Source organism: Colias croceus, chromosome 12 (genome assembly GCF_905220415.1).
Source record: "Colias croceus chromosome 12, ilColCroc2.1".
NCBI lineage: Eukaryota > Metazoa > Arthropoda > Insecta > Lepidoptera > Pieridae > Colias > Colias croceus.
The window spans coordinates 6,690,327-6,715,168 of NC_059548.1; the positions used below are offsets into that span (position 1 = coordinate 6,690,327).

Here is a 24,842-nt window from a genome sequence, read left to right on the forward strand (position 1 = left end):
TTACCACTCACAATTCAAGATAAGTTTTATCAAAATTGATTTAGTGGTCAGTTGTAGACTAATTAACAAAGAGTTTTAGGTGGTGTAACTAAGATGAATTGTTTTGCATAAAATATTATGATATATTATGTATTTAGATATAAGTTACATATTATGTAATATCGACATGATTTTAAAAGAGCAACTATGGAGTTTCTTGCCGGTTCTTCTCCACAGATCACTGCTTTCCGAATCGGTGGTAAATGTTAAAAATAATTATGTAATGACGATTCGAAAGTGCTACTAAATAGTAGTCTAATTGAATAAATGAATGTTTGAGTTTGAGTTTATCAGTTAACATCCTGATCCCAGCAGAAACGAATCCAAATAACCAAAAATCATATTTTATATCCGTGCCATATCCGTGCAGCCGATCTCGAGTTAAATTGGTGAAGGTACTTAGCTTACATGTCTTTCTTATATATGTAGAGAACATAGCTATACATGTATACGTTTAGATAGATTAATAAGCGTACTGCGTAAGCTCTACCTACCGGTAGTAACTCGAACTATAATATCAACTAGAGTTTGATAAAACAACCTTTTGAAACAACATTATCTACGTCAATCGATACTGACACTAGATGGCGCTGTGCAACGGCGAAGTTTTATGAGTTCACTTGCCTTTAGCTTGCGCTCAGATGCGTGTAGAGTCCGACTTGTTATGTCTACGTAGTAGAGTCGACAGAATTTCGAATAAAGTTGAGCGGGAATACTCGACCGGCGAACGGCATCCGCGCTGGGGGTCTCTTCGCCCGGGCGGCTCAAAACAATCATACGATAATCGCGATGTGCCAAATTATAACTGGTTCACAGTGAATTGGTGCGATAATTCGATTTATAACACGATAATATTACGATTAGAACTATGGCCGCGAAAGTTTGTTGTATGTGTGTATTATTTTTGTGCATTTTGTACAGTGCTCGTAGTTTTAACTTGGAACCGAGGATCCCTGTGATAAAGTTGGGAGAGGCAGGCTCTTATTTTGGATTTTCAGTTGCTGAACATCTTACGATAAATAGTGAGAGCGACAAGACGAGTTGGTAAGAATATATTTCTAGTAACATAAAACAAAATGATTCGCTATGATGTCATGTGTGAAGGTCGCAGTATACATGTGCTGTGCCACACCGTCCACTGTCCCGTCCGATTAGGGCCCTTCTGGCCTCCTCCACTCAAGCGACAGCTCAAGCCGAGGTTCGTGGTCCCCGTCAAGGGGGGACGCCCTTGTGCATGTCGCTACCAGGGTGAACCTTCAGTTCACCCCCGCGTCCGCGTTAAAATGTAGAAGCCCTTCTGGCTAACATTGAGAAACACCACAAAAAAAAAAAAAAAAAAAAAAAAAAAAAACCGTCCACTGTAGGTGCTGTGAATGGTTTTACTTGACAGAATAACGTGTTATAGTTGATATCAAGTTATCACAAGTACGTTGCTCTTATCAAGAATGTAGAGTATTGTTGATTTCGAGGAATGTGTTAATTCAAGTTTTAGCGAATACATAGGTGTACATTATATTCTTATGAATTTATGCATGCACATACATAATACCACGTTGACTTATTATTATTTTATTATTTGGGTTATACCAGATTCCGGATATTATACTAGTTGGGGTTTTATTATATACTTACCGATTTCTTGCAATATTTACAAATACGTAATAGGTATTTGTGCGATATAGTTTGCCGATGTCATGATAATTTTAAAAACTCTAGGCTCTAGGCTCTACATGCTAATCCTTTTATTGAAATTTCGGCGAATTGAATAAGTCATATTTATATATACATAGGTATATGTATATTCTAATAACACGATATCATCAATCATATAGGTACCTACGTAGATGCGTATCTATTTTACAAGGTATATAAATGGATTTTATAAATTAATTGCTATTTATTAGAGCTGAATTAACGTAAAACATATAATTTACTAGCTTACCGCCCGCGGCTTCGCCCGCTTTCTCTAAAACGATTTGAGGTTTAAATTATCCTATCTCTGGATCGAACTGCACATGGTGTGCGAATTTTATTATAATCGGTTAAGTGGTTTAGGAGTCCATTGAGGACAAACATTGTGACACGAGATTTATATATATTAAGATTAGGACACAGTTCTGCATTAATATTCAAGCAAGTGGACGCGTAGGTAATAATAAAGAATAATGAATGGCACCGGTATAGAATTTATTAAATGTTTGTTGTTTGGCGCCGCGAAGCTCTGACCCAGTCATGACAGGCGCAGATGCAGTGGAAATGGCATAGATTTTATTAATATTAGTATTTGTGTCGCCACTTGTGTAAGTTTTCTGGGTCATTACAGAAGTTTATTTATACATCATTGTAAAATATATTTATGAAATATCTAGAGCCACTGTTTGAATTTTTTTCTATCAAAGGTGTTTTATTTCCCGGAACAATATCAAAACGTAGACTGTTTTTTATTTTGTTTTATATTTGATGTATACTAAAATCGTGTTACGTGTTATCATTCAGAGAAAGTTAATTGAACATTAATTTTTATCAAATACGGTACATCTAGGTATGATGTTTAGATTTTGTCTCCAAAGTGTATAAAATTACTTTTTCTTTTTTTTGTATTACATTATTAGAATATACAGCACCTACTCTATCTAACGAATGTTACCTAAGCAAGCTAACATTCTATAGAACCAAAATCCATAAAAATCACTTTTTTAATACCTATTATGGATACTTTAAATACCTAACTTATAAAATTCCCTTATTCATAACTATTCGCGATCCCCAAATGCAAAAGTTTATAAATAGTCTACCACGTTTTATCTCCGTTAATAAAATGACTCATTTTTAGTTTGTCTAGACCATGGTACTTAGAGATAAATTGTCGTAACACTGTTCTTGCGAACTTCCATTTTGGAAGCATTCCAAATCCCCGAGGGACATCGGCACAAATTTACTACATTTTATTTGCAAAATTGATGTAGTTAACTGCTTTCCAATTTTTCTATGAATGCACTGGTGTGAGTTTTGATATTATACTTATTTGTATCTGTCATAATAAATAGCTATCTTAGTATTTTTTTGCTCTACACTTATTTTTAATGAGCGAATACAAATATCTTATTCTATTTATGTTGTGTTTTGCTTGATGTTATGTGCTGAGGACACTCTATTATTAAATGTATGATATTATGACACATTAAACAAGATATATTCACGTAAATAGTAGCGGGAAAGCCGTTTATTATTATGTATTTGCAAAAACTTGTGAATTTGTTGTGATTTCTAGTCCTTTGCTTGTACATTATGTACATTATGTGATCATTTCTGAAGACAATAATGTGGCGATAAAGTAACATCTTTTGTTAGTTTTTCTCTTTGATGAAAAATTTTCAATAAGTTTTCTGGACTTCCTAATACTGGCCTATCGTGACGTAATTTACCAAAAGCTCACTATTTTTTTGTCAATGCAACAATGAGATATTATTGCAGTTATAAGTTATGTACAATGTTAAGCTATTGTGATACTTGTGTATAGCTTGTGTAGGTTCTGGGACATAGGTTACAGAGTAAATAAATAACAATATTTATGTACTTATTTGATTTATTGATGACCTCATTGGCCTAATGCATTTAAATTGTAAATTACATTATAGCACCGGGATTTCTTTTTATTTACAAGAGAAAGTGTGTAGGCAAATTTGAATATGATTTAATTGTATTTGACACGTAGGTGTTATAGGTTACCACACCTTAGTACCCGCATACAAATAAAGACTTATATGTCAAACAGAAAACTATTGCAATTGGTTCGAAATATATTTAAAATGTCCCGTTTTACATATAAATTTTTATTACGTTAGCGCCTACATACGAAATCTCATAGTACGTTGTAGCTATAAAACGTGACCATATTTGACACCATAATGTTGAAATTTTATAGCTTCGAATTGTTCAAATACGTGGTTATGTAAACAATAATGAGGATCATAAGTTTTTTTTTAATAACTCTATTTCTGTAGATATAGGGTGGGGTTGTCCCCTACAGCCGATTCTGTCCAATTAAAGTGTTCACACGTCATTCTCAGCGGGTCGCAAGAACCTCTCCTGGCAGAGTGTCTGAGCACCCCTTAATTGGTGTAGAATACAATAAATATGCAGTTTGGTTTACGGTCACGCATAGCAATTGAAAATATCAGGGCTCATGGCTTTGTTACTTTCAAAAGTTGCTTTGTTAATTCGGGTGGAATAATTTTATTTTTATACCGGCCGCGGCGGCTTAAAAATAATCCTATACAGCCACGACATTATTTAATGAATTTATTAAATACGGTAATAGGTACATAAAAATATATTTTTATATAATATTAAGAAATAAGTATTCAGTATTGATCACACCACTATCTCGAATTATAATTTCATAAGAACAGTTTTCCTGTTGAATTTTGTACATTATAGAAAGAATGCAGGAATCGCAAACATGTAATGTAACCAGCAGTATTTTATTTTTTATATATACTTAAAAGTTCGATAAACGAGCAGTATAAAACCTTTTCAAGTAATTAACTGCGGATACTTCATTAATGACTACCGTTTCTGGCTTCTGCCTCCACGTGATACTGTCCTTATTTCAACAGAGCAGAAGTTGTACTAAATTGCTTGTATTGCATTTCACGGGATATTAATTGATACAGTAATTAAATAACTAGCTTTTAATCACGGTATCCCACATGTAGTCATTGAGTAAAAATTTTACATGTGCCAGCTCTATATTTTGCAACAATCATCTCGCAAAAACTACGCTAATACACAGCGATAGATGTAAATTTCCCATAAATTTGAAAAAGTATCAAAGTCAGAGAATGTTAATCACGTTCTTAAAATTGATCCGTTAAACAGATATGACATTAGTTTAACCCAGGTCCCATTAAGGGAACGGGAGCTCAATTTTTAAAGGCAACTGGGGTCTAAAGGTCATAAGAATAAAAACAATAGATTTTTTTGCTATATATTTAAGAAATGTCACACATAAAAAGCAACATGCAATAACGGTATTTATATTTCAAGTAAAGCAAAACATAGTAAATAGGATACACCCACTCGTTGTCCAAGAACTAACCTATTGCCAGCAGTTATCTGCCAGATAATAATTATGGAGGCTTTATATAATATAAATTACAGTACTCTTGTAACAAGACTATTATTTTATATCTGTGTATCACGAATGGGTATCACGCGATTTACCAGTACATAATACATAATATACATATAAGTATACAAATATAGGTACACAAATAACTAGCTAAGTAGGTAGTAAATAATAAATTGTAACAACGTACTGGACAATGGAAATTTAAAGTGGAATTTAGACATATACCTACTTTAAAAAGTTTATAACATTAAGTTGACAATAATGTGTTATTTAAGTCACCGTTACTCATACTTACTTAATAACCAGGGCTGAACGATCAGATCTTTTTTTGTAGCTTTTAACTAACAAAAATGTAAAAGTTATGGCCTATAAGAATATTTTAGCTAGCTTTCTGGCTATGTCAATAACCAGATATGTTCACAAATAGGTATGAATTTAAAATATTTATGTGGCCTGTGTCGATGTTTGCTGCTCTATCATAGAAAAATCTAACTAATTTTACTGTAAATGAAAAATGCTGCTTTACAAATGTGAAAACCCTAATTATGCACCATCAATATAAATTAAAAAATATAAATAGAACAGATTTGTATTTACATTTTCAAGCAATAAGAACACAATATGGCAGTTTCCTTAGGCAGTTTCATATTGAGGTCGTCGTCAGCAAAAATGGATATCCGCTTAGATTATGACTACACATTACAACAGGGTAATTGTATCATTTAGAAGTACTTATATTAGCTAAATGTGTCAATGTATTCTGCATTTCAAATGCCTCAATTTTTTCAAAAAATGCTTTATTTAATTAATTGCCACCGATTATTTAAAGGGCTTTAGAAAGGTTCAAGTGCAGGCGAATCGAAGGCAGTCCGCCCACGCAGCGTGTGGGCTCTCAACCAGTCTTCTAACCACAGTAAACTATATCAACTGGTAACTCAACACTCGATATATATTCAAATTAAGTCCGGTAGCAAGAATGTGCAATGTATAGTTGATGTACTGGTTATGCTGGAATGAAAATTTATATTGAGTTTTGTCGACGCTTTCAGGTATCGGTTAGTTTAGATCCATTCAAAATATCAGAACGATGTTATTTCGAGCTATTTTCTATGAATGTTTTGTACACAATTGTGGCAATTGTGGTTTTAGTCTATACACTATCGATTTTGTGTTATTGAAAATCGCAATTTTTTTTTCAGTTTTCGACAAACGACGTTTAGGACCTGCTATTTGCAACGTTCATGCGCTTCTATCTGAGCATGAGGGCAACAAGCGTGTCTAATAATATGCAAATAACACAACATATTTTAATATAGATTGGATTTAATTCGCACTTTGAATGCGTTCTCAATAAATCAATCGACTATTGACGCACAATTATTGCATCGTTTGTATCAATGCTGTTTTGTTCTCACGTGGCACTTGCCGGCTCCATTGACCGTTCATTGGTGTCAATTATTGCATAATATCTCAATCTTCTGCTCATGTTATCATGAATGTTATCAATTTTTATTCTATAAATGAAAATTTGCAAGTTATGATTACAACATAGAAATACGGCTGTTTGATTTGAAAAAAATCTATCTCTCAATCATGGTGAAAAATAAATGACATGAATTGCAGAAATATATATGTATATATCACAGACTGCATACCTTATCAAAAAATCCAACAATTCTCATGACCAACATTGACAGAGTAGAAAAATCAGTGTTTAATAATAATATTATCATATCAGTGTAACCTAATTCGCATAACATCTGCCCCCAATAAACGGTCCACATGCCAACACGTATACGTACATTATGACAACTTCCGCAGCCTTTTGTATACCACTAGTTGAATTTGGCTATTTGGTACGCGTAAGGTTTGTAATAAGACGTGAATCAATGTTGACTATACAAGAATAATATTTGTTCTACAAGGGTTTGGATTTTTTAAAGTAATCATACATATTGGCCCGCCTTATTATCGAAATGTAATATACACCTTATAGTTTATACCTACGAGCTGCAGCGCTCTGCAGTGGCTCAATGTAAACCTATCCAATATTTCTTTACAAAAGTAAGGAAAACAACAATTCATACTGAAATGTACCATAAATTATTATTGTCGTCGATTTCTAAATACATTAAAATTTGAAACAATAAACCTTCATCAACTGAAGAATGAGCTATAAATCTGCTTATCTAAATCTTTATAAAGAATGTCTATAAATATCATTTGAAAATTAAATACTTTAATACAAAAAGCTTGAATTTTCGGTCCATCGCACTCGCGTTGAACATCGTCTGTTCTTTATTTTTTGTGGCACGTCTTTACGCGCTCGAATTTTATTTCTTTTTGTAGTGGTTTCAGCCTTGTATAGCGTGCAGCCTTCGTTTGTGAGCGCAAGGTCACGACAGTCTGTCCTCTCAATGTACGAGATTGTCCAGCGTTTTTTGTAGAAGATGCTTCAGAAAAGAGCAAAGAAAAAACATATAAAAGAGTTTAATGAAAATGCTTTTTGCTCTCCAATGATTCTATTCCATCATAATAATAGCTTAGATTCAATTTGTTTTGTATTGATTTCGTTTCAAGCTTGTAGGGGAAGTGGGCCCAAAGGGGGCACCTTACCGGAAAATTAAAAAAAATGAAGTTTGAAAAGAAGTTAAACCATTTATTTTTTTGCAAAAAGATCCATTACTAAATACTTTTGAATGCTAATAGGTTAAATTTGTCAAAAGTTAAAGTATATAATAATTATTAACAGATTACTAAAAGCCTACGATTGCCTGCTTTGCCCGAAGGGGTGGCCTAAAGCGGGCTTTCGTTTAGGGCAAAACGGGCAGTAGTTGGGTAAAGCGGGCAGGCCTGGATTTAAACTGCAGATTTCAAAATATACAGCCACAAATAATACATATATATAATTAATAGAGTAAAAGACAAAAATATTTTATAAGTTATGTATTTCAAACAGTCACACAATTATTTTTAAATTTATATATGAAACAAAGGAACTTAAAAAAATAAAAGTCGCATATAGTCTCATTACAAAATTAAAAATAAATTTATAATTGTCATTAATGATGAAACAAATTATAAAGGTCGGCATAACATGTGAACGACAAGTATTTAAACAAAATAATTCCTAAAATAATGTACCTAATAGGTAAGTATACAAGTTCCATAAATTCTTGTTTAGACAGCCCGTAAAATAAAGAGTCCACGTATTCCAAAAGCTCCATATCTTGTTCCGTAGAAAAGACAGTAGTTAACCTACCAAACTCATTACACGAACGATTTGAGATGTCTTTGCAATGTCGTTCTTGGAATCCCATATTTAGTTGCTACTTTTTTGACAGGTTTTCCTAACTCTTGCACTTCTCGCATTGCTTGCTGCATAGTTGAGCGTTGCCATGAGGCTTGTGAAGTTTTACGCTTATATTTACTAACCATATGAAAGGAAAAAGCAAATTAACAAAAGAATGTATATGTGTGTAATGAATGAAAGAAAGAATGTAAGTGAATTTTAGCGGACGGGGCAAAGCGGGCGCGTGCCCGCTTTACCCTGCCCGCTTTGCCTTTTTCGACATATGAAAGGTTCAGACGAAATTCTAACATCAAAATTTTTAGACACGTGGATTTGTATGGAACTAAAATACGGCCAGATAGCCACTTAATAACTTACAAATTTTGGTTAAAGGATTGTAAACACCAAAATAAAAAGAACACATATTACATACCTTGCAATATTTTTCAAAAATCATCGAAAAACATTTATTTGTTGCAGCTTGTAAATGCATGCTCGCAAGCGAATCGAACGACTGCCGCGAGGTGGGCTAGGGGTGTGGGGATCGTCCTCACGCGTCGCGCGCGCGCCATTATTTAAAATTCCGATACTATACCGAGTGCCCGCTTTAGGCTCTGTGCCCACTTTAGGCCTCCTTCCCCTATGTATAAACTTTATTTAACGGTGGAACGTAAATAGATAAATATATAAGATACATATTAGGTATATATCCTACCTCTATAGGTAGGATACAGATAACAGACACGGCGCCCATGTTAATTTATCCTCTTATCATGTCCAGATAAATAATGATAATCCTGGTGATATCATATTCGGCGACACTGCTGCCCTCTGTTTGATTAAGGCTTTGGAATGACGTAATCTCCTTATATGGCAGCGGAATACCTCCATGTTGATATGCATTGATTTTTTATGACTTATGGTGGAAACATCAACTTATCATATATTCAATCATTTGGGAGAAAACATTTTTCCATTCTATTACTACATTTATGATATGTAGAGTTGCAGAACTCTAGAATAAATATTACGACGTCGCGTCGGTTGCGAATATGGTTCTCATAAATAAGTTAACGGCACCACTATCAATAAATATCTTTTTAAAAGCGGTTTTGTCCGCTATCTTCACACGAGGATGACAAAGTTGGTCGCAAAGTTCCATTTCAGAGCGTTGTAGCGAGTCGGCTCCGGCACGATGTAATATTTTCTCTTAAATGAGCTGAGTTCTCAGAGCATTGTCGAGCCGCCTTTTATGGACACCTACGTATACAGGCGGCTTAAATATTTCGCCTCGTTTTTAAAAGTTTCTTAAAATTTTATGTCTTAATTAGCTGCTCTTTTAATTGCAATTATTTTGGGCCGTTATGAGATGTTTTGGGGCTTAAGAGTAACTTTTATGCTAATTTGAATTATTTTTAAGAAAAATCTTTTAATTATAATTGAATGCATTTTTGGATTTAATTTTCACGACATTAAAACAACTTATTGCTCTGAGATTTCTTTTTACATTTGCATAACAATTTGACTTCTAAATAATATAATTTTGAACTTTATTTTGATAGATTTACAAAATTTATTACAATTGAACAGAAGATAACTATATGCAAGAAACGCAAAGATAAATATAACGTCCTGTGTATCGAGTTAGTCTGATGGGCACGCATTCCCTCTAATTGGATGTCTTGCAGTTTACCCTATATGGTTTTGGACCCCTGCCTGATACTGACCACTTTCGCTTCATCCATTAGTATTTTTTAACCATTACATATTATATACATTTAAAACTTACGTGCCAAAAATTTTAATAGCATTATAACATCATATTATTTTTATGAAGGATACGAGATTTTTCATGTTAGTAAGTGATCATTAAAATGAAATAAAAATCTCTACTATTTAAAACATGCTAGCTTTTTATTGAAGTTGAGGTCTAAATATGAAAATATTTACGTATTGTCATTATACAATTTTTCTCTTAATTACTGCAACTACATCAACGATTTAAATATAGTTTTGTACACTAGCTTTATTTAGAATAACTAAAAGGAGTTTTCATTACTTCAAATGTATTTTCGATTACTCGGAGCACGTCTTACGTCTATTTGGGACAAGGCGGTTAATAATAACAGTTTCAAGTGAAACTATTTAGAAGTGTTCAATCACGTACAGTCAGTGCGTATCGGATACTGCGCTGTCATGGTTTCGAAGAAACGTAAAAATTACTCGATAAATTGCTATCAAAAGGGATTGCAACTAGGTAGATGTTGTAAGTACGTGAAACTTTGTGAGATAGAACAAAGTTTTTATGCGTCTTGATTATTTACCTTGCACTCTAACTACATTTAGTAATAAAATATATTGATAACTCTGAGTTAGGATAGTATTATAGACATAGATGGCAAAATTTAATTGAGGTTTATAGATGCGATATTTAAATATGTTCTCATAATTTGCAGTACAAGAGATAATTAGTGTACACTTAAGAGCATAATACATAAGTTGTTATATCTAAGATCGCTCGTTTAACACCCTGTTTGGCACGTAGCTCCCACTAATGCGAGGGCCTATTGTATAAGCCCCCTTGTTATGGTAAATACCTGCCCTGGGGCTTCAGATTACTACTCAAGTGCTCATATTTGAATCCTTAACTAGTATATAACTGGTTACTGGTATGCTTTAGAACTGCGATTGTATGGTGTTATAAATGACTTTACATTTTATGATGTAATTGTCGATTCTTTCGTTAATTTTTTGATAATGCTAGTAGAAATTTTGTAAGTAATTTACTGTAGTTTTTTTTTAGATTGTTAAAAGATTCTTCAAAATAAACGTTCGGCGTTTAATACTCCATTGTCAATATGTACATTAGTCAAAGGTTTTCTCTAATAGCGACGAATAAAACATGTATTTATTTAAAACGGGGAAATAACACGTGTACGCGGTTAACGAGGTGATTTCGAATCAGTACAACACGTACTAGAAGTTAGTCATTAGCGACGTACACCAGTAAATGTAAATACATAAAGCTTTCGACGTAAAAGGTGTCAGAGTTCCGAGAAACGCTCACAAAGTTAACAAGCTGCATGGACAGGCGCAGGTAAATCTCGAGATTCCAAAGAATGTGCCCATACCTACTACTAAGGTACCCTTTATTATTGTTAGCCAGTGAAAGTGTATTTTATGTTGGACGTTTCGTACTATAAATCTGAATGTTAACCACAATAGCGCCACATTTTTATGTTCGAAATAGCAACGGCTTATGAGCTTTCTAGAAGTATGAGAAAGTATTTTACTTTTTTTTTATTTAATTGTGCTATTGTAAACAACAACGTTAATCTGTGTAGAATATATAACTTGTTTATGTTAATACAAAGAGAAATATAATATGTAGGTATCTATTTGGGTATAAGGTTACATTAATAATTCCATTTGGTTAAATTATGTTAATTTCATGATAAACCACAAACAGCAAGTAACAAATACTGTTGATGTCATTGAGGTCAAAATATATTGATAGATGACTCCATAATATAATCTTAACCATGATAAATTCTATTCAGAGGTCACACACGCGTTCTATTACCCATGACAACTTGTTGAAAATCATTATATTAATCATTTTTACATTAGAGTTATGATAGACCTAAAAGTAAATATCCACCTGTTTTTGGATTACTAGAAAATTAGAAATTATATAAATGTTGACTTACGTGTGCATGCATTATTAATTTAGTTATTTTAAAACTAGCTGCTCCGCGCGGTTTCACCCCCGTGGCTCCCCTCCCGTTGGTCGTAGCGTGATAGCCTATAGCCTCCCTCGATAAATGAGCTATCTAACACCGAAAGAATTTTTCAAATCGGACCAGTAGTTCCCGAGATTAGCGCGTTCAAACAAACAAACAAACAAACAAACTCTTCAGCTTTATAATATTAGTATAGATGACAAAGGCGTAAAAACAAATTCGTGCATTTGTGGCATTGAATTATTAATACGAATAATAAATAAATACGTTATTAACTTCGTTATCTGACTTATTAAAAGAAATGATACCTAGTGATAATAATTATAATAGTTTCTTTTATATAATCTGGAACAAAAACAATATTTTTTGTCATAGATCACCAAAACTTGTTCACCACTCGCTATGAATTATCTAAGCTATACAGGGTGTAATCGTTAAGTGTGCACAGGCGATTATTCCGTAACTATTACAGATATCAAAAAACTTAAAACTGATATCGGAAGTATTTAACCTAATGAGTAAAATGGCCATAATAAATTTTTAAAAATAAAACGAGAAATATCTAAAAAATTAACTTGAAACCCTCCCATACATTTAGTATGAGATACGAATATCCCATGAACATGGGTTGATCCAAAAGTAATGATAATCAATTTTAAACAAGGTCATTAGAGTTATAATAATTATGTAGTTCTCTAGACAGTCTTCTAACTAGAAAATATACTTCAATATTTTTTTTCCTAAACTTAAAAAAAAAACTTTGACTTCATCCACAAAAACCCCTCCACGCGGCCATTACTTCGCTGTCGTCTTAAAATAATTTATTGCTAAGAAAGTGTTTCTTGTGCCGAGGAAAGAGATAAAAGTAAATAGGAGCTAGATCTAAAAAATAGGGTTCAAGCATTTGGAATGCCGATTTTTGAATGGCAGCCATCGCAACTGACGCTTTGTGATCTGATGCATTGTCTTGGTGAAACAGCGTTCAGGTCCGCAGTTTGCCATGTCTCTTTTCCTTACTAACGTACCGCAATCTTTTAATTTGGTCTGTTTAGTAAGAGCCCAATAAAGTGGCTACCTTTTTAAAATATTCCACCATAATTATTCCTTCAGCGTCCCAAAAAACTACCGCTTTAATCTAACCTACTGATTTTCACTTTCAATTTCTTCATCGTCACTTTGGAAGCTCGCATCCAGGACATTGATTGTTTTTTGGTTTCAACATAAACATGGTGAACTCGGGTAACGTCCATGATCACAAAACGTGACAAAAAATTATCCTGATATCATTAAAAATTTAGAAATTTACCCTCTACATGTCGAATCGTTGTTTCTTCTTTTCGTCGGGAAACATTCTGGCACGCACGGTTCACATTCAAATTAATGTAAATAATTGGAAACGTGGCCTGTTGATATGATTTTTTTGTGATTACTTAGTGAATACATGAGCAAGCAAAAATCATTTATTTTATATTTTTATGTGCACAGGAAATACCCAATTATCATTACTTTTGGATCAACCTAGTACATTTAATATGAAAGATTTTAGCTTTTATAAATTTATAAAGAATAGAAAAAATTCGATCACGAGGCGGGACTTGAACCCGCATCCTTCGCGCCATTCCGGGGCGGATGCCTAACCAACTCAGCCACTCGTGACCCGCCTGAGCAATCGAATTTAATCTATCCTTTCAGTTTTATGTGTCTTAAGGGACACACCGCGCGCCATCTATTGAGATGATTTAACAACCATCTCAACCAATATGAAGCACTTTTCAGTGAATACAATATTGTAACGATGGAACACGACCTTTTCTTGAATTTATATTTTTTGGTTTTTATGGCATTCAAATGCTTTATAAATATAAATTTATAAAGAATAGAAAAAATTCGATCACGAGGCGGGACTTGAACCCGCATCCTTCGCGCCATTCCGGGGCGGATGCCTAACCAACTCAGCCACTCGTGACCCGCCTGAGCAATCGAATTTAATCTATCCTTTCAGTTTTATGTGTCTTAAGGGACACACCGCGCGCCATCTATTGAGATGATTTAACAACCATCTCAACCAATATGAAGCACTTTTCAGTGAATACAATATTGTAACGATGGAACACGACCTTTTCTTGAATTTATATTTTTTGGTTTTTATGGCATTCAAATGCTTTATAAATATAAATTTATAAAGAATAGAAAAAATTCGATCACGAGGCGGGACTTGAACCCGCATCCTTCGCGCCATTCCGGGGCGGATGCCTAACCAACTCAGCCACTCGTGACCCGCCTGAGCAATCGAATTTAATCTATCCTTTCAGTTTTATGTGTCTTAAGGGACACACCGCGCGCCATCTATTGAGATGATTTAACAACCATCTCAACCAATATGAAGCACTTTTCAGTGAATACAATATTGTAACGATGGAACACGACCTTTTCTTGAATTTATATTTTTTGGTTTTTATGGCATTCAAATGCTTTATAAATATAAATTTATAAAGAATAGAAAAAATTCGATCACGAGGCGGGACTTGAACCCGCATCCTTCGCGCCATTCCGGGGCGGATGCCTAACCAACTCAGCCACTCGTGACCCGCCTGAGCAATCGAATTTAATCTATCCTTTCAGTTTTATGTGTCTTAAGGGACACACCGCGCGCCATCTATTGAGATGATTTAACAACCATCTCAACCAATATGAAGCACTTTTCAGTGAATACAATATTGTAACGATGGAACACGACCTTTTCTTGAATTTATATTTTTTGGTTTTTATGGCATTCAAATGCTTTATAAATATAAATTTATAAAGAATAGAAAAAATTCGATCACGAGGCGGGACTTGAACCCGCATCCTTCGCGCCATTCCGGGGCGGATGCCTAACCAACTCAGCCACTCGTGACCCGCCTGAGCAATCGAATTTAATCTATCCTTTCAGTTTTATGTGTCTTAAGGGACACACCGCGCGCCATCTATTGAGATGATTTAACAACCATCTCAACCAATATGAAGCACTTTTCAGTGAATACAATATTGTAACGATGGAACACGACCTTTTCTTGAATTTATATTTTTTGGTTTTTATGGCATTCAAATGCTTTATAAATATAAATTTATAAAGAATAGAAAAAATTCGATCACGAGGCGGGACTTGAACCCGCATCCTTCGCGCCATTCCGGGGCGGATGCCTAACCAACTCAGCCACTCGTGACCCGCCTGAGCAATCGAATTTAATCTATCCTTTCAGTTTTATGTGTCTTAAGGGACACACCGCGCGCCATCTATTGAGATGATTTAACAACCATCTCAACCAATATGAAGCACTTTTCAGTGAATACAATATTGTAACGATGGAACACGACCTTTTCTTGAATTTATATTTTTTGGTTTTTATGGCATTCAAATGCTTTATAAATATAAATTTATAAAGAATAGAAAAAATTCGATCACGAGGCGGGACTTGAACCCGCATCCTTCGCGCCATTCCGGGGCGGATGCCTAACCAACTCAGCCACTCGTGACCCGCCTGAGCAATCGAATTTAATCTATCCTTTCAGTTTTATGTGTCTTAAGGGACACACCGCGCGCCATCTATTGAGATGATTTAACAACCATCTCAACCAATATGAAGCACTTTTCAGTGAATACAATATTGTAACGATGGAACACGACCTTTTCTTGAATTTATATTTTTTGGTTTTTATGGCATTCAAATGCTTTATAAATATAAATTTATAAAGAATAGAAAAAATTCGATCACGAGGCGGGACTTGAACCCGCATCCTTCGCGCCATTCCGGGGCGGATGCCTAACCAACTCAGCCACTCGTGACCCGCCTGAGCAATCGAATTTAATCTATCCTTTCAGTTTTATGTGTCTTAAGGGACACACCGCGCGCCATCTATTGAGATGATTTAACAACCATCTCAACCAATATGAAGCACTTTTCAGTGAATACAATATTGTAACGATGGAACACGACCTTTTCTTGAATTTATATTTTTTGGTTTTTATGGCATTCAAATTTTTTCTATTCTTTATAAATTTATATTTATAAAGCATTTGAATGCTGATGATTTAACAACCATCTCAACCAATATGAAGCACTTTTCAGTGAATACAATATTGTAACGATGGAACACGACCTTTTCTTGAATTTATATTTTTTGGTTTTTATGGCATTCAAATTTTTTCTATTCTTTATAAATTTATATTTATAAAGCATTTGAATGCCATAAAAACCAAAAAATATAAATTCAAGAAAAGGTCGTGTTCCATCGTTACAATATTGTATTCACTGAAAAGTGCTTCATATTGGTTGAGATGGTTGTTAAATCATCTCAATAGATGGCGCGCGGTGTGTCCCTTAAGACACATAAAACTGAAAGGATAGATTAAATTCGATTGCTCAGGCGGGTCACGAGTGGCTGAGTTGGTTAGGCATCCGCCCCGGAATGGCGCGAAGGATGCGGGTTCAAGTCCCGCCTCGTGATCGAATTTTTTCTATTCTTTATAAATTTATATTTATAAAGCATTTGAATGCCATAAAAACCAAAAAATATAAATTCAAGAAAAGGTCGTGTTCCATCGTTACAATATTGTATTCACTGAAAAGTGCTTCATATTGGTTGAGATGGTTGTTAAATCATCTCAATAGATGGCGCGCGGTGTGTCCCTTAAGACACATAAAACTGAAAGGATAGATTAAATTCGATTGCTCAGGCGGGTCACGAGTGGCTGAGTTGGTTAGGCATCCGCCCCGGAATGGCGCGAAGGATGCGGGTTCAAGTCCCGCCTCGTGATCGAATTTTTTCTATTCTTTATAAATTTATATTTATAAAGCATTTGAATGCCATAAAAACCAAAAAATATAAATTTTAGCTTTTTCTTTCTTTTTTTGGTTTTCTGCTTTAATTACTTCGCAAATTTGAAGGGAAGTTCATTTAGAAACTGTAAATAGAGCTCCTCATTTTATTGCACAATGAGGACATCACTTCGAAAATCTGCTATGAATACAAAATGTATGGGAAATAAAATGTATGAAAGCGTTTAATGTAACATTTTTGCATATTTCTCGTTTTATTTTTAAAAATTTATTATGGCCATTTTACTCATTAGGTTAAGTACTTTCGATATCAGTTTAAAGTTTTTTGGTATCTGCAATAGTTACGGAATAATCGCTTGTGCACACTTAACGATTACACCCTATATATCTATGTAAGTAGGTATATGTATACCTATAACAAAGAGTGTAGATTAAACTTTTCTTTTCACATTTTTTGTGATAGATATTCTTCAACGCCGTTGTTCAGTGCGTAGGTATTCATGTAGCCGTGGGAGGGAAGGAATTCTGTACATCGCTCTATCTAATGTTGACTAAACTCAAAAGCAAACAAAGTAAAATGATTTCAATGCACATTTCTCACGAATACATGTCGTATCGGCGAGGCAGGTCGTGGAAATATCAAACATTGTTGAGATATCAACGTTTATCTGATAACAACTAGTGACTGTATTGATTCTGATTTCTGTAGCAACCCGTAAGTTAGGTCGTATTTTATATAATTATTGTCTCAATGCAAGATCTCTATAATGAAATGAACTAAGTTTACGTGTAAGTACATATTTGATTAATTACTGCGGCTTATCCATTACAAATAATTTCAAAAATATAAAAGAATTTATATACAATGGTTTAAACTTTAAAATAATAAAAAATATCTTATATTCTTACCTATTGCTGTTTATTTTAAATAAACAGGAAAATGCTCTTCAGTAATTCTTTTGAGCTTATCAAAAGTTTGCGTAATGGAATCAATAAAATTGTTATTAATAAAACGTTTGCGAATTAGTCATAATCACAATAAAATGATACGAGGAAATGATGATGCATACCTACATATTACACTGTTTACTTTTACTAGTGTTTTATGTTTACGTATGCAAGATAAGGATATAAGAAAACATTACAGAGACACACTTTCATAGGGTAATAAACTCTTGTAAAAATATTACCTATCGTAATATTTGTATGTTATGAAATAATTGATAACTCCGCACTTCATTTTATCTTAAAAATCTTTATGTAATCATTGTAGAAACAACTTTTCAGTATTTTAATTTCAAGCGGCTTCGCACTTTCATAGCTTTCGAGGTACTTAATTAAACTTTATATATTACATTATACATAGTTCTGTAAGTATACATGTTTATTTTGTGAAAGGCGAGTGCAGTGCTTACCAGACACAATTCTTACTAAGAAGAATATAATCAATTACAACTGTAGACTGTAGAGCGTTATACCACTTAAATAAATATCAGTTCTATTACAGAACAAGCTATGAGATTGGTAGTACCTATTTGCTGACATCTGGACAAACGATCACATTACTACCGCAGTATCGAATGGAGTTAGTTAGAATGATGCTCGTCCTTTTGCGTTGTAGATCTCATTTAAAATAAATGAACACATTTATTTAATGTTGTTACGCTGAGATCTAAATGCCTGCTCCGCCAACTGAAAAAAAGAAAGGATTTGAAATGATTTATCTGTTTTGTCTGTATTTACTTAGTTATCTAATTTAATACTGTTATATTTGTCGTTTAGTACTTTTACGTTTACTTTATACGTACAATTTAAGATCAACAACAAAACGTTAATAAGGAACGTACAAATCAACATCAAGTCTATTAAATGCGCATTGAAGATTCAATTACTGTCTGATACTCATTGCGATATCTCTATACGGTAGAAACAAGATACTAGATGCCGATAGAAGCAGTTACCCGTGGCCCAGTCGGCTGTAGGGACTACGGTGGCATAGTAACTTGATCGTGTGTACAGTTATGGCGCTAACGGATTATTGACTACCACAAGATAATCTTTTCATAGAAAGTTGATCAACATTTATTAGATACTGATTAAATATATGTGAGAGAATTATAACAGAGTAGTTGTTATGTGGCTATACCTTCCTATTATAAAGTATTCTATGGTGTACAACATAATGGCGATATTGAATTGATATGAAATGCATGGAGTTACGGGCCATGCGATGGTTTATATTCCTTGAGTCAGTAGCTCGATGATATAGTCTCGGTACTACCATCGACCGCGCAAGGTGTGCGCACTGAGTCATTATTTAATATTATTTCACATATCTACCTAACTATAATTAATTATGGAGAGTTATTTAAATTCTCTGACAGCAGCGGTGGGATCGGCACTTATTACCCCCGATTCCAATAAGAGTAAGACTACGTTAAACGATGCAAATCTGCAAGTGAGTGAAACGAGTGATAGTGTTAGTGAAGTTCAAGAAGAAATAGATAGTGTTAATGAGGTTCGAGAAGAACCAGAGTTTCCACCAATAAATCGTGAGAATGTTAACACAACAACAACAACATCATGTGTTGTGTGTGGGTTGTAAAGCACCATGTCGTGCGCATCTCTGTTAAAAGAAATGGCAGATACACTTTCATAAAACGAAACATTTTGTTTCCGGGTCTAACGCATAAGTAAGGAAGACCCACTACGAGGCCAGCCTTCATCTACCTGTGTGGACATTATTTTTAACGTGAAAAGAAGCTAAGAAGCGAGAGGAAATACCTTTTCGAGATATGGTATGGTAAAAAAGTGATCGAGTTTCAACATACATCGAGTGCTCCACTACAAAGTTGGCGCTAATCGACCGGCTGAGAACGGGCTGGAACTATGCGAATATAGTAAATTCGTGGTAGAAGGTATTGCAGATGACCAGGTATGATCTGATTTATTATGATACACGCCGATTGATTTTGTGGGTCTTGATAGACATTTTGGCATAAATCATTTAAAGCGTCGCATGTTGCAAATTGTTTGCTAAGTATAACTGTGTGTTCACATGTCATTACAAACGTGACTGTAAATCTCGCCCATGAAACAAAATCAGTTAGTTTAATCGATAAGAATAACAAAGGTCCGCTCAATATTTAAGAAACAACAACGCATTTATTGTCATAAATTTGGTCACATAGAAGAGGTTTGTTTTTCCAAAGCAACGGGCGGCACGCTCTTAAAGAAACAATACCCTTATTAATGTGTGTTTACAGCACGATACCCCGCTTACCTACAGTCACAGACGTTGCCGGCGTAAAGTTCAAGTGCCTTATTGACAGCAGGTCCGATTGTTTTTTTTTTTTCCTTTGTAAAAGGATAGCCGATAGCATGACCGGGCCTCTAGAATTTGTATACACTCGCGTAACAAGAACTGGCACTGTATCAACCTATTCATTCGCCCGTACAACATTACCCATAACTGTTAATGATATGAGCTTTGGTTATTGTAGACTCTCGAGTACTTCCTGGGATGGAGTAACAGGTCGAGATGTTTTTACTAGAGTTTGATTATGGATAACAATGAGATCAAATTATTCGTGAATTTAAAATAAACAATATTTGTTATTGCGGACAATAATTTTGAATCTATAGACACGGATTTAAATGATTTTAATGATGTTCATCGTGTGAGATCCATTATTGAAAGTAAAGCACAAATTTTGTGAAATGGGAATAAGACTTGTGAATACAACCCTAGCACAATCTACAGTTCTTTCAACATTGATAAGGTTTTGTAATGCCCTTGTTGTTAGCCAAGGACTAGATAAATTGCGTGACTTCATAGCTACTTTTTTTAAATTCAACGATGTTCTCGAGTTTCAAAATCATAAGAGGTTACATTCTTTTGTTTAAAAATAATATTGAAAGTCTCGCTTGCGCAGAGTTTTCATTTAATTGGAATAAATGCAAGTTGCTGTTGCAACATTGAATAGGTATTCACCACAAGGTTTCATAACATCGAATGGTAGACTTGTCAGATAAAAAAAAGGCTCTTGCTGAAGCATTATTGTCAAAAGAACGTTTAAGTTCGCGAAATATTTTAGAATGATAAAAAAAAAGATTTCTGCTTCTTTATTAACGATTTTCGGACAAATCTCGTTGTTGAAGTACAAACAGATTCCTGTTCAATAGATTAATAGTGGTTCAGTTTTCCTACAAGAAAGTAATGATCAACTTAAAAATCGAATATTATCAAAGAATCACTGACACAGAAAGTTGTTATCATAGTTATTAAATAGAGTTATAAGATTTAAGAAGACCTCAAGCATAATCTATTAAGCGTTAACATTTTAGAATATTAACAGACTGAAATAGTCTCAAAGCATCATGTCATAAGAAAAATATTTTCTCCTCGTGTTCATAGATGATCGGCTTACATACAAGCTTTTGATTTCGAAGTCGGTACCTACGCAAGGGTCCAAGAATACCGCGTGTAGATTTTATTAGTAGAAACTAGTTGTCTTAACATAATGTTCAATTTGGGCAAAAATAGTAAAGATTCGCGACGACTACAAGCCGAACAACTTAGATCCGAACATAAGTAAAGTAATTGAAGCCGATAAAATGATATTATTGATTTAAATTTAAGGTGTCACATATGATAAAAAAATGCTTGCTGTATAAACAATTTCTTTTGTTTGGTGCAAACGAAGTGTTATCATTGGTTTATTGATACAATCATTTCATGATTACTTATTTGAAACATTTTAGTTAGGAAAAACCTGCAAAAACTTAGTGTACTTAGTTTGTTAGAACGTACATTGAACATTTTTAGATTGCAAAGTTAATTAAAGGCCCTCTAGAGCTATACAGTTGACTTGACATCCGATAGAAAATGTATCAGAACCACTTCATACATAGCCATAAATACGAATGGCACTTACTTATAATTGTTGACGCATTTACTGGTTAATATTGTCACCTAGCTCCTGTTAAAAATGTGTCTTCAAAAAAAAAAAAAAAAAGAGCATGTTAAGCGCTTTGTTTTTGTTGTGCGCTGAAAGGAATAGTAGCCGATCAAGCTACGTCATTCGCAGGTAGCGAACTCATAGACTTGAGTTGGCAGTGTTCTTTTGAGTTTCATAAAATTACAAGCGGGATGAATTATTGCGCTAACGGGTTATTTTAAAAGGTTTATGTCTGTTCTTAAGTTCATTGTTTCATTATCGCTGAAAATCATGAACGTAGATAATGGTATTTTACAGTTATTGGCAAAATTCAACTTACTTTGAATTGTATTGTATGAAAGAAACGCACAGCACAGGCGACAGCCCATTGCAATTGTCTATAGGCTGCAAGTCCTCCGCGTAGTCATGAACGTAGATATTGGTATTCTACAATTGGCGAAATTCAACTTACTTTGAATTGTATTTTATCAAAAAGTTTAACACAGGCGACAGCCCAATGCAATTGTCTATAGGCTGCAAGACCACTACGCTATAATGATTTAGTACGAGTGTCAACAGTTTAAAAGTTAACCTGTTTGAAATTAGAAATAACGCAAAAGTCAGGATGGACGAGCATTTGAACGTCTATAAGACTCGTATTGAAAAAAAAAAAAAGCATTCTGTTTAATGTTGATATTGTGTTAGTAAGAAAGAAAAGCCGATTGTAACATCAATATTATTTTACTTGTTTTGGCGGTCATTTATGATTATTGAATTGTCTCAAGGTAGACTATGAAAATGTGATATCGTCGGTAGTGGTAAATGATATGAAAGTCGGTGTGACTTTAGAACCTTAGACTTTAGGTTCAGTCCTCGTAAATTAATTATTAGCTGTTAATCTGCCCCGTAAAGTGTTCTTATTATACCTAGTATACATCAAGGTATAAGTGCAAGGTGGTTTTGTGTATTCCTGTAAATACACTAGATATGTCACTGGACGACGATTTGATGGCGTGTCATACGATGTAAATTACTAAGTTAGGAGAAAAGTTCTCCAGTCCATACAAAATAATCTCAACTTTGCGATAACGAGAGGTATCGAATCGAGCCTCAAACTGGAGGTCATGCTCAGTACATATTTGTGTCAAGAACTTACAAATTCATCTAAGCAGTTGGAAAGTGAGCCAATGAATAAAAATGTATTCCACAAATGTTACTCCTTACTTCCAGTAATTTGCAAGTTGCCTGGCAGAGATTGCTGTGTAGCAATAAGGCCGCATATTGTGCAAAATATTTTTACCTTATAAGTTTGTACTAGATTTTCTTACATTGTTTTGTACAATAAAGTATTGTAAAAAAAATAAATACTCCGTATATTTTTATTTTTGTTTTATTTTATTATTTTTACCTATTCATTTCCTCGGTTGTTACATAATTCCGTATAGTTAATCTAAGTATTACACAAAAGTTTCATAACACACATGCACACCACACTTTAATAGCTCAATAATAGCTCTGTGTTTGACATAGCAAGGCGTGTATGTCATATTGTACATTGGAAGCTCCGCGCTTCGTGTAGTTGTGGGTAGCGCTTGCGCTCCTTGTGATCACAGTACATGGCAGGCTCCGCGCTGCATGTAGTTCCAGATGTTGTGGGTAGCATTGCGCTCCTTGTGATCACAGTACATTGGAAGCTTCGCGCTTCGTGTAGTTCCAGTTGTTGTGGGTAGCTTTAAGCTCCTTGTAGTCACAGTACATGACAGGCTCCGCGCTGTATGTAGTTCCAGATTTTGTGCGAAGCATTGCGCTTCATGTGACTACAGTACATGTCAGGCTCCGCGTTGCATGTAGTTCCAGTATTTGTTCAGAGCTCTACATTTACAATATATAATACACACACACACACCAGTACATGGCAAGCTCCGCGCTGCATGTAGTTCCAGATGTTATGGGTAGCATTGCGCTCCTTGTGATCACAGTACATGGCAGGCTCCGCGCTGCATGTAGTTCCAGATGTTGTGGGTAGCATTGCGCTCCTTGTGATCACAGTACATTGGAAGCTTCGCGCTTCGTGTAGTTCCAGTTGTTGTGGGTAGCTTTAAGCTCCTTGTAGTCACAGTACATGACAGGCTCCGCGCTGTATGTAGTTCCAGATTTTGTGCGAAGCATTGCGCTTCATGTGACTACAGTACATGTCAGGCTCCGCGCTGCATGTAGTTCCAGTATTTGTTCAGAGCTCTACACTTACAATATAATACACACACACACAATACATTCAAAGCTTCGTCTTTAGGCGACAGTGGCCGTTGTTGATATCACCGATGATGACGATGATGAGTAATAATTTGTGAGTCGGTGTGAAAAGTTACAAACCGTGAAGGGAAAAGAGTTTGAATACAGCAAATGAAATAGCAACGCAGTAAGTAATCTGCGCAAAATTACTAGTCGAATGTTCGCGCGAGAACGCGCTCGTTGTCAGAATGGCCGTGTGAGAGAATTATAACAGAGTAGTTGTTATGTGGCTATACCTTCCTATTATAAAGTATTCTATGGTGTACAACATAATGGCGATATTGAATTGATATGAAATGCATGGAGTTACGGGCCATGCGATGGTTTATATTCCTTGAGTCAGTAGCTCGATGATATAGTCTCGGTACTACCATCGACCGCGCAAGGTGTGCGCACTGAGTCATTATTTAATATTATTTCACATATCTACCTAACTATAATTAATTATGGAGAGTTATTTAAATTCTCTGACATATACGTCAAGGGTCACGTTATGGTTCTAATGGATTATTTAAAGGGTGATTCCTAATGCTTTGCTTTTCTATTTTTTAATAAATGAAGAATTTATGCCGTTTCCATGCT

At 34.6% G+C, this 24,842-nt stretch overlaps 1 protein-coding gene across 2 annotated transcripts in view; it reads left to right on the forward strand.

Annotated features, from left to right (window-relative positions):
• Positions 1 to 692: 692 nt before the first annotated feature.
• Positions 693 to 24,842, forward strand: part of LOC123696455 (integrin alpha-PS1-like) — a 66,130-nt gene continuing 41,980 nt past the window's right edge. For both annotated transcript variants that reach the window (XM_045642618.1, XM_045642619.1), the window contains exon 1: positions 693 to 1,083. In XM_045642618.1, the coding sequence (XP_045498574.1) occupies positions 908 to 1,083 (176 nt within the window). In that variant the 5' untranslated portion in view covers positions 693 to 907. The remainder of the gene's footprint in view (positions 1,084 to 24,842) is intronic.